Genomic DNA, 11,750 nt, shown 5'->3' with positions numbered 1-11,750 from the left:
TAATAATCAAGGAACTTTGCTGCCGTACCATGTGTGCAGCAGGCGCAATGATATTACGCAGCGCCTGAAAATAGTCCCCAGCACGCTCCCTGTGCAAGCAGGTGGTCATGTTGGTTATGTTGACGGAAGTTAGCCTATTTTCAGGCGCTGCGTAATATCATTGCGCACCCTGTAATATCATTTTTGAGCGAGATGCTAACGGTATAATCAGATTCAATGATCTATGCTAAGCTACAGCTAAAAGTGCTACCGCCAGACCCAGAGATCGGCTGAATGGATTCGAAAACGGTAAAACTCAACTGTTTAACTCTAGGGGAGTTGGAAAATGAGCCTATTTTCAAAAATAGTGGCGTGTTCCTTTAAGCCTTGTTCAGAATGTCAGTCCAAATCCAATTATATGTACGTACGATTGGAATCTGATTTAAATTATTTCAAACCACATATGAACGTGGCTTGAAACGGATTTGTAAAAATCTTATTAAATCGTAAATCATATAAAAAGTTGTATTTGATCATTCCAAAGCTTAAACACTGTCAATTCAGCAGTTTTGAAATAGGACATTGTATTACCACGAAAATGGTACTTTAAATCCTTTTAACCTAGAAAAGAAAGGTCTTGGTCAAGGATCCATATTTGGTGTCTGTTTTGTGAGAAAAGTAATGTTGTGACAAAAATGTATAAATTTGTCAGAGGAAAATTCATTAAAATAAATTTGGGTGTCACCTGGTGGCTATTTTTGGTATAGTGCCTAAACAATATCTCACAGGAACCTAAATTTTTGTAATATCACCTTCAAATTTGGAACATAAGTTAGTTAGACATATGGCTTTGATTTATATAGCAATTTTAAATTCCAAAATATTTTGTAAAATATTTATTTTATATAAAATAATTTTTTTTAGTAAATTAAATTTATGTAACTTTACTTTTTATATGTGCATATATATATATATATATAATATAATGTGATATTTATTTAAATATGTTTTAAAATACTATATTCAAAATCGCGTAATTGCGTAACTTCAAATTCTGATAAAGGATTGTGCACCTCTCCATAACCTGTGAACCCTGCTTAATTTTTCCACTCTAGAGCTCACATGAATTATTCAGTACTGGGCATTGTGTTGGTGGACATGGTGTTGATTTTCCTGTGCCACTCATCTTTATGCTGTTCCAGACAAGACAAATAAGGAGTCAGTGAGGGCAATCCAGAAGAGCATCTTCACAGTATGTCTTGACGCTCCAAAGCCACGTGTGTCAGATGAGATGTACTTTAACAAGGTGGCCGCACAAATGCTCCATGGCGGAGGCAGTCGCTGGAACAGTGGGAACCGCTGGTTTGACAAAACACTGCAGGTTACTATCATGCACTTATAGCCACAAATATATGACCATTGAATCCAGTGTATGTTCACAGGGTAGATATATAGGGATATTCCTCTGCACCTGGGCTCTTTTCTGTATCCCACAGTTCATAATTGGGGAGGACGGATCGTGTGGACTCACCTATGAACATGCTCCGGCTGAGGGACCTCCCATTGTTTTCCTGGTGGACCATGTTGTTGACTATATGTAAGGTTATGACATAATTTAATTCTTAATGAGATTTAAAAAATATTTTACACTACCATTCAAAGTTTAGGATCGGTAAGATTTTTTAATGTTTTTTTCTCTTGCTCACCAAGATTTAATGTATTTGATCAAAAATACAATAAGACAGTAATACTGTGAAATATTATTACAATTTAAAATAACTGTTTTCTATTTTAATATATTTTAAAATGTAATTTATTTCTGTGATGCGAAGCTACATTTTCAGCATTGTTTCTCCAGTCTTCAGAGTCACACGATCCTTCAGAAATCATTCTGATATGCTGATTTCTTATTATTATCAGTTGAAAACAGTTGTGCTGATTAATATTTTTGTGGAAACCATGATACATTTCTTCAGGATTCTTTGATGAATGTAAAGTTCAAAAGAACAGCATTTATTTGAAATAGAAGTTTTATAGAATTTGATCAATTTAATTTTTGATAAAAAAAATTGGTAAACAGTAGTATAAATGTATTAATTAACAGGTATGCACCAATACTGATAAGCCAATAATTATTTTCATGTAACAGATGTGTAATATAAAAATCTTGCACTGTTGTGTCTTAATACATTAATAATATATAATATAATAACAGTAAAAAAAAATAGTTTATCATTTTAAATGCTAGTTTTAAAGGCATCATAACATTATAACAGTATTAAAATTAATATTCATTTGGAGATTTGCTGAAGATTACATTTAACAGTGTTATGAAATTATTATTATTATTTTTTAAGATTAACTTTAAGGGAGTGTATATGATGAATCTAATAATCTAAATGCACACTCAAACACCAAATATCAACCACCACCAATAAATCAAAACACCGATATAATGCGCTTCCCTAAACACAAGGCCCTGAATAGGTTTGATAATGTAGAGTTGTTGCATTTTTGTGAAAGTATCGTTGTTCAGAAAGGTTGTAGATAATATGTCATGCATCATGTGTGTAATAGGAAGAGATCTGAGATGGTTCGAACTCCCATGATTCCACTTTCTATGCCACAAAAGCTTCGATTCAACATCACACCAGAAATCAAGAAGGACATCGAGAAAGCCAAACAGAACATGAACATGTGAGCACATTACTGTTATAATGGTGTTTAAATCGACACTCACCTGTAATAAATTAATATTCCATAATGTACAGGTACTTCTGTAATCCTCTTATATCCTCTGTCTAGAATGGTTCATGACCTGGACGTTCGAGTGCTCAACTTCACACACTATGGAAGAAAATTCCCAAAGTCTCATAAAATGAGTCCTGACGCATTCATCCAAATGGCTCTTCAGTTGGCATACTACAGGTGAGTTTGTCGTCCTAGTGCTGAATAAAGCTCTAAAACCTCTGATCAACTACCTCTAAAATCCCTAGTCCTTCAGATAGCAGTTGTTCACATCCCAATGGCTTCTCTCACTTCATTTCCTAGGTTGCATGCATGCCATTTATGCCACATTTCTTCTTGTCAACATCTTTAAAGGTCAAGTATGTAATTTTTTATGTTAAAATACTTTCTTCTGACTTAGTTTCATGTGAAGAGTGATGTAAGCCATTTGTAGGTTGACTTCCTCCAAGAGTTTAAACACTGAAGTTCTGTTTGTTTGAATGGTCCAACATTATCAGTCAACTTCTGGCTCAAGCAGAGACGTGAATCTGGGGCAGCATTATCTGTATAGGTACCTACATAGCCAAAGGGGGTTTGGAAACCGTATTTTTTGCTATTCTGTTTAGTGCCACTAGTGGTGTATAAATTGCATACTTCGCCTTTAAAACATGCAATTCATTCAGGAAGTGAAGAATTGCAGAAACTGATACAAAATTGCTTTTTTACTAAAATTACTAACACCAACTTATATGAGGGTTTTTTTAATGTTTTCACAAAGTATAAAAGTTGCACGTGGATAAAAAAATACCTGTGATTAGGAAACCTGTGTATTTATTCAAATTAAAGTGTGGTACACTCTTAAAAATAAAGGTGCTTCAAAAGGTTCTTCAAGCGATGCCATAGAAGAACCATTTTTGGTTCCACAAAGAACCATTCAGTCAAAGGTTCTTTAAATAACCATCTCTTTCTTACCTTTTTGTAATCTGAAGAACTTTCTTTCGCCACAAAGAACCTTTTGTGAAACAGAAAGGTTCTTCAGATGTTGAAGGTTCTTTATGGAACCATTTAGACAAAAAGGTTCTTCTATGGCATCGTGAAGCACCTTTATTTTTAAGAGTGTAAGGTATTGGTCTTTTTTGTGTCATTGTGTTCTTCAGTACCCCAAAGATTGCTAACTGACAAGAAATGCAAGGTGTTTACATATGTACCTATAACCACGCCAGTCCACTTGATTTGATCTTGTTCCTGTGTTAGGATGTATCAGACATGCTGTCCGACCTACGAAAGCACCTCCTTACGCATGTTTAAACTGGGCAGAACTGAAGCCATTCGATCCACCACCACAGAATCGCTCCAGTTCACAAAAGCCATGGATGATCCATCAAAACACGTACAAGTTTACATTTTAGTAGTGTTCTCATTTGAGTAAGTTTTGTGAATTTTCGATGTTACTTATTTCCATATTGTTTCAATTTGCAGAATAGTGAGAAAGCAGCACTGCTCGAAAAGGCCATCAAAGTCCACAGAAAGCACACACACATGGTGAGCGTTGTTAGATTTTGCTGAATTTGGCTGAGCAATCGTTTGGGTGGCTTTTCAATGTACTAGATTTCTCTAATACATAAAATAAGTAAGCTTGACCTAAGCTCTTGTGGGGAGAAACATTTATTGAAGGTAGCATTGTAGCAGTTCTTCAGCAGCGATGTTAGCATGTCAAACAATCTTAACCCAAGGTACTGTCTGTGAGACCAGACCTTTATACCTGGTAACAAATGTGCTACAAACAATACAATAACAACCCATGGAGAGCCAATGATAGTGTGACCTCATGACGACCTGATAAGACCTCTCCCATGGAGAGCCCACGCTAATTATATGGGTCACACCTTTGTAAACAGAGTTTCAGTTGATTGCATCTGAGGCACAGTCACAATGTGAATGCATCTGAATTGAAGTACACATAATCTTTCAGTGTCATATGATCTTAAAGGGGAGGTCTAATGCTATTTCATGCATTCTGACTTATTTACACTGCTAAAGAGTTGGATTCTCATGCTTAACATGACCAGAGTCTCAAAAAAATTTCTGTGTCAAATACACTCCTTCAGGGTTTGTATAAGTTTCTTTTGAGTATGCATGACGCCATAAAGGGTGGACTTCCTTATATGGGCTCTTCTCCCAGAAGAGCACACGAGCACAGCAACCAGAGCGAGAGCAAGAGTGCAACGTGCTTCATCTGGGTTACTGAAGTCTGTATCTAATATATATGGCTGGATCTGATTTTTAGCCATAGTTAATTAAAGTCAATAAAATTTTTGTTCCCGTTTTATTCATGTCGATGTTACAGCTTGCAGACGATTACTACGCAAAAGCTTCTTGTTCTTGTGACTCTTTAGTTCTGCCCACGGCACGCCTCCAGGAGCTCGGCTGTTTTCGGAATCGTAAAGCTGTATCTTTCTTTTATAAATCTGATAAAACTAAAGACTCTTCAGAGATATGAAGGATGCAATACTACTCTATAGTATGATTAGGTTGGCAGAAACTGTGTGTTATGTCCCCTTTAAAATATTTACACGTTTGTTATGTTACCAAGAAATCTCAATAAATATTATCTAAATTATTTTTTAGCTTATTTTATTTTATTGATGCTGTTACAATTTTGCCTCCTCCTGATCTCAGTTTTTGTTTCCTTGTGATCAGGCCATCCATGGGCAGGGTATAGAGAGGCACATGCTGGGTCTAAAGATGATAGCTATTGAGGACCTGACGTCTTTACCTGAGATCTTCATGGACACGTCGTTCGCTGTGGCTTCACATTTTAATCTGTACACAAGTCAGGTTTGTAAATTCGGTTCTTGACGGCTACTCCAGACTACGTACACACCGCATTTAAATACGGTTGTCGCTTCTCTTCTGGGCACTTAATAACAATCTATATACACAGAACTTGGCAATTTATGGAAATTAGCTTGGAATTGATTCACTCTAATGCCATCTTATAATGAATTATATCTTGTTTATCTTTTTCAATATGATGAAAGTGAGTGGGAGAGTTGGGTTTGTCAAGAAAAGCATCATAAAGTAACCATAAGTCCACATACATTAATACTCAAGGTTGCTTTCTCCAAAAACTGCTGTAATTTAGTTTTACAAGACTATTTCCAACATTTAACAAGCTTGTTTTTTTTGCTACTGTACCTTTAAGACTTCTATATGCATATGACCTCTGGTATTATTAGCTAGCCTCTTTGCATGGGAAATGAGTTGCAGTGCTTTCTTACATCTTGTGGGTTTGCATAGTTGGCCTGCTTTACATTGTGTCCGGTTCACAAAACAAATGCTCACACGGTTTAGGCTGAAGTGATGAGATAAGGGACCTTTCTACAAATAGACTTAAGCTGCTCGTAACATTGAGCTCCTTCTAAGGAGGTTATATGCACTAGCATAAAGGTTATACAGTATGCACTAGCATAAGTGCTAACCCTAAACCAGGAACAGCACAATGCTTGGTAGAATCCCAAAATCAAGATAAAAACAAATAATAGTACCCTCTTCTGGTATATCTATGCTACTTCCTTTCTAAATACTGAATATGTACTGATAATCAGGTTTGTCCCGGTGGTTATGGTTTTGTTAGAGACTCTTGTGTAACAGTGTCTCACTGTCATGTAATACCTTGCAAGTCATTCTGCCTAGTTGATGCCCTTTGATATAGTTTACACTACAGATACATAAATCTGACAGATGCTTTTCAGAGGACACTTCTGTGCTGCAACAGCTTTTAGCTTCAGTTAAAGCAAGGATTGTTTTGGAATGTATTTACAACTGTACTGGGATAACAATATTGATGATAACTGTGATATTTAAGAAATAATATTGATATCTTGTTAATACTACACATACAGTAATCACATACATCTCCTCTATTTCTCTCATACTTCCTCCACGTTGAACCGTTATAGAGGGCATTAGCTTAGCATTCAAGCCGAGCCTCGGGTTTGAGCCTCCTTTAAGTACAGCAAGCTAAGTTTGTTTACCATTATCTATCAAGACTAAATGGGCAGGTGAACATGTGAACCAAGGAAAAAAGAAGACAACGACTCAGTCGCTTTATAAAAATATGCATACTTCCCTACTATGTAGTAGGTGAAAAACAGTATGTGAAAAGAGTAGCTTGTCTGAATTCACAGTATTCATTATACCCAAGTGAATTAAGGTGCAGTCGCATTTACCATTGTTCAGCAAACTTGTGTGGGTGAAATCCAGTAATTTCAATAGGAATCCATAAGATACAACAGAAATTTACTGCTGAAGGCAAAACATTTCTGCATACAGATGTCGCAATGGGTTCAATTTGGACACATGGATTCGCTGCTTTGACTTGTCTATTGACAATAGACAATGAACCTTTATTGCCTGCAAAATGTCCTGAAATTTTACTAATGTGACTGCACTTTACAACTTCTGACAAGATTCTACACATTCTATTGGCACTTCACTATCCCGTGAGGCCATGGGAGAGGATTTGTGATAGAGCCCGACCGATATGGGTTTTTTGGGGCCGATACCGATATTAGGGAGTAAAAAAAGGCCGATATCGATATATCGGCCGATATTATTTGTGTATATTATAGTACAGTACCAGTCAAAAGTTTGGACACTTTCCCATTCGTGTGTCCAAACATTTGACTGGTACTATATATAGAATACAGTATATACATAAAGAGAATATATATACATAAACAAATTTTTTGCAATGATCACTCAAATGTGGTGATCAAACACTTATAATGGTGACAGAGATATGTAATGGAGGCATGGCATTTAACAATTTAACAATAAACTTTATTATCCAAAATGAGTCTGACATCAGTGCACTAAACAGTAAAGTTGAAGTTTATTCAACTTCAATTCAATTCCATTCAACTTTATTCCGTTGAAGTTTATTTCACTTCGGAACATTCATTCATGGATTTGCGCCACCCACCTCGTGTCGGTAGCCCCCCGGGTTCGCTTGATCGGTCGGCGCCGGACCGCGAATTTAACCACCCGTAACTCCCAACCCCCGGGGGCTATCGACGCGGGGGTTGTCTCATTCAAAAGCAGGCCTCTAGACATGCACTCGATTCGCATTCGAGAGGGTTCCTTGAGCTGAAGGGATACCCCGAATTTGGTGCAGATTCGCCGCGCCGTTACGGAGATATGGCCGTTCAAACTTTCAATGGTTTTCCATGGACTTAAGCTTTAAAGCGTTTCATCCAGGTCACCAGTAGCAAACAATGGAGCAAATCTGCTGGACAAACTAAGTAATTACACCATTTCAAGCATTTTATCTGTGTTATATGTTCTGTAAAAAAAAAAATTCATATCGGCGGCATATTCGGCCATACCGATATATCGGCGAAACGATATATCGGTTGGGCTCTAATTTGTGATGCAACTAACGCTGGTACTGTAGGTCACAGGACAATGACAAGATGAATTACATTCATACTACACACATTCACACTATATAGAACAGACTTTTTTAAACAGTCGCAAAGTAATTGCTTATTCTAAAGAAGTACCTACTTAGAGAGTATGCAATTTCGGACGCAGCCAGTTTAGCTACTACTGCCGCACAAAATCACGTCAGAGGAGATGACAGATGAAAGCGAGACACTCGACCCACAGCTAGCCAGTTTTTTGGATTCCAAAACAAAATAAATTTAATGATGAATTAACATTCTTTGGGTGTACTGTCCCTTTAAGAGTTTGCATGCAGTGTAAATCTATCTGCTGTTGTTGTGAAATGCAGCATTTTTCATGTAAGCTGTGGTTGTATTCTTTGTTTTTCAGGTTGGATCAAAGACAGACTGTGTTATGTGTTTGGGACCCATGGTTCCTGATGGTTACGGTATCTGCTACAACCCCATGGATGACCATATCAACTTCGCTGTGACCGCCTTCAATAGCTGCGAGGAAACAAACGCCACGAAACTGTCACAGTTTCTAGAGGACTCGCTTCTGGACATGAAGACTCTTCTGGAGCAGGTGTCTAAGACCCAGTGAATGACGAAGCCCTGAAACTCACAGAAGCCCTGAAACCCTTTCAGGAGGCTTTTTACTACTTTCAGTGTCATTAACCTGACATTGGCTCATATTGGTTTTCCATATCTTTAAGGTCACATGTTTGATTTTTTTCATTATGCAGAGACTATAAGTAACTACAACACCATTCTTAGGGTGATTTCCTTGAAAAGTATAAACATTGTTACTATGTGGGGCTTTTAAACATTATTTGTTTGTTTGAGCAACCTGACCAGTCTGACACAGCGATGTTGACTCAGAAGTGTGGGTTTGGGGCTGTTTGTCTAAACACTAGAAGTCAGGAAACCGGTTTGAAAACAGTCATTATTTTCACAGGGTATATAGTGGCATAGAAATTACACACTTCACCTTCCAGGGAAGTGACTATGGACTTAGAGGCTACTACAGACATAAACAGGGACAGCCAGAAACACAAACTCCTTCTGTTTTATTTCAGTTTCAACTGTAGAAATTGTAGGCGTGAGAAAGCTCTTGATATTATCCAGTGCCATATGTTAAACCCAAAGTATACTTCAGTTTTTTACGTATGCGCTAGGGTACGTGTACAGTTGGTGTGACATCGATTTTGGCTTCAGTACATATCGCTCATACTGTACAAGTGCAATCTTTTTTTTATTTTTTTGACAGAACAAAAAATCCACATATAAACACATTACATACAGACACCGACATTATCATTTTATGTTATATTTATGTTTGTATTATTGATTTACTGTGTTTTTAACTTGTTTGTGTTGTTGCATTGTGGGACGAGAAACTAGAGGAAAACCATTTCACTATATTGCATCACATTTATATGTACAGTATGTGACAAATAAAGAATCCTAACTAACTCAAAAATGACAAGTAACTGCTGAAGAAGGTAAAAACCATATATGCCCACATTAATGAGCGCTTATGTGAGGGGATTAAAACATACCCTCAACTCTAGTTTAAACCATTTTTTATCGCTCATAACCGTTGGAAAGAAAAAGCGCAGACACTGGAAGAGGATGAATGTTTCCAGTGCACATGTGCATGTGTTTCCAGTGTCGAGCGCCTATGTTTGCACATGCTATCAAATGGAGTACACTTTAAAAGTCTGTCCGTTCGACTGTGCACATACACAAATGTACACGTAAAAACGAAGTATACTTATAAAAGTTCCACGGTAGTTTCACAAATGGTAAGTAGGACTGTTATGCTAAATTTAGAGCCATATGGACTTTTTCTAAATCACTTAAATATAAAAAAATGATGATTGTTTATTTTGTGCTGATAGATTAGCAGTAGGCCTGACACACATTATTGTCAGTTCACATAGATTAACTCATTACAATAAATATACAGAAGCACTTATATAAACAGTCAATTGTCTGATTTTTGTTTTTAAATGATATTAAAAACTGACATGATTATATCTTTGATATAAAGTTAATAAATCCCTATCATCTGTTCTGAATCAGTTGTGCTAAACTGGCTAAATTATAACGAGGATGATTTTTAAATGCTCCAAGGCTCTTTATGGACCAGAAGCTCTCTTACAGACTACACTGGTTGTTCTTCAGAAGGGTTAATGTATGAATACTCTGCCCTGAACATGCCCTTGATTTGCTGGTACTCCCCATGGAATTCCACTTCAGCCCTGCTTCCCGAGGAGCTCCACAGGAAGAGCCGAGTCCCTCTGAAGATGGTCGTCTTTAAGGCATCCACATCCCGAATCTGGGTAAGCGAAGAAAACATCAGAGTCACAGCATAAACATGTTTATGTTCAACCAATATGGGGCATCATTTACATCCACATTGTGTACCAAAGTTAGTGCTTGCGCAACTACTTATTTTTATTGGACGCCAGCTCAGTGTCTATCTGATGTAAATGACTCACAAAACAGTCCGTCATCAGTGTCCTTTTAATATGTTTTGTAAACGCAAAACGCTTGAGTTTCATTTAGTTCAAACCCTTATAGAGTCTACAGACAGCATGATTACATCTCTTCCTTTATCAGACAAATGATTATGCTTCTACACTACCGTACAAAGGTTTTGGATCTGAAAGATTTTTGAAAGAAGTCTCCCGATTCTCACCAAGGCTGCTGTTGCTTGATTAAAAAAAACAGTGATATTGTGAAACATCATTACAATTTAAAATAACTGTTTTCTATATATTTTAAAATGTAAAAGTGTCTTCAGTGTCACACGATCCCTCAGAAATCACTCTAAAATGCTGATTTGCTGCTCAAGACATTTCTTACTAAAAACAGATGTTGCTGAATATTTCTTTTTAAGGATTGGAAAAATCAAAGGAACAGAATTTATTTTAAATAGAAATATTTCATAACATTATAAACGTATTTACACTTTGGAACAATTTAATGCATCCTTGCTGAAAAAAAAATGTTTCTTTCAAAAAACTTCATCTTACAGGCCTCAAACTTTTGAATGATAGTGTTTAGATAAAGGATTGATGAACAGCGCCTTACCAGTATGTATGTGGAGTTTGTATCGGTGTTGTTGAGCACAGAAAGCGCTCTGATCTGAATCCTGAAAGCAGGTGGAGCATCGATGAACACGCGACAGCTCTGAGTGTTAGAGGTGGCTGCGCTCTTGATCGGATTCTCAATGAGCCCAGACGGAGAGAACAGCTGAACGTCACACTCTTGGAGGAAGATACATGCTGTGTTACATCCTTTCAGATTATTTCACTTTGCCTAACTGCACCCTTTAATGAAAATTCTGTCATCATTTGTTCACCTTATGTCTTTCTTTGTTCTGTGGAACAACTTGTGTTGTATGTAAAGGAGCAAAAACAGTAATATTGCGCAATGTTATTACCATTTTACCACTATTTTAATATATTTTCAAATGTAATTTATTCCTGTGATAGTAAAGCTGAATTTTCAGCATCATTGCTCCAGTCTTCAGTGTCACATAATCCTTCAGAAATCATTCTAATATGCTGCTCAAGAAACATTTAT

At 36.9% G+C, this 11,750-nt stretch overlaps 2 protein-coding genes across 4 annotated transcripts in view; one reads left to right on the top strand and one right to left on the bottom strand.

Annotated features, from left to right (window-relative positions):
- Positions 1-2,829: 2,829 nt before the first annotated feature.
- LOC107548277 (carnitine O-acetyltransferase-like) lies at positions 2,830-9,644 on the top strand. Of its 3 annotated transcripts, none has more exons than XM_016228908.1 (6): positions 2,830-2,907; positions 3,031-3,081; positions 3,961-4,096; positions 4,186-4,248; positions 5,407-5,544; positions 8,545-9,644. In XM_016228908.1, the coding sequence occupies exons 3-6, from the start codon at positions 3,962-3,964 to the stop codon at positions 8,755-8,757; spliced, it is 549 nt and encodes a 182-aa protein (XP_016084394.1). In that variant the 5' UTR covers positions 2,830-2,907; positions 3,031-3,081; position 3,961; the 3' UTR covers positions 8,758-9,644. The 3 variants fall into 3 exon arrangements, with proteins under 3 accessions (XP_016084394.1, XP_016084393.1, XP_016084392.1); XM_016228907.1 differs by having other exon boundaries at positions 3,031-3,086; XM_016228906.1 differs by lacking the exons at positions 2,830-2,907; positions 3,031-3,081 and adding an exon at positions 3,097-3,277.
- Positions 9,645-9,749: 105 nt separating this feature from the next.
- The window catches only part of LOC107548246 (A disintegrin and metalloproteinase with thrombospondin motifs 13-like), a 16,288-nt gene continuing 14,287 nt past the window's right edge, over positions 9,750-11,750 (bottom strand). Inside the window, exons 2-3 of the mRNA XM_016228880.1 lie at positions 11,256-11,461; positions 9,750-10,497 (exon numbers count right to left, since the gene is read on the bottom strand). Of these exons, the coding sequence (XP_016084366.1) occupies positions 10,324-10,497; positions 11,256-11,461 (380 nt within the window). The 3' untranslated portion in view covers positions 9,750-10,323. The remainder of the gene's footprint in view (positions 10,498-11,255; positions 11,462-11,750) is intronic.

This window comes from Sinocyclocheilus grahami, unplaced genomic scaffold (assembly GCF_001515645.1).
Source record: "Sinocyclocheilus grahami isolate Dianchi unplaced genomic scaffold, SAMN03320097.WGS_v1.1 scaffold345.1, whole genome shotgun sequence".
NCBI classification, from domain to species: domain Eukaryota; kingdom Metazoa; phylum Chordata; class Actinopteri; order Cypriniformes; family Cyprinidae; genus Sinocyclocheilus; species Sinocyclocheilus grahami.
The sequence above is the reverse complement of the archived record's forward strand: the minus strand, read 5'-3'. Positions and strand labels throughout refer to the sequence as shown.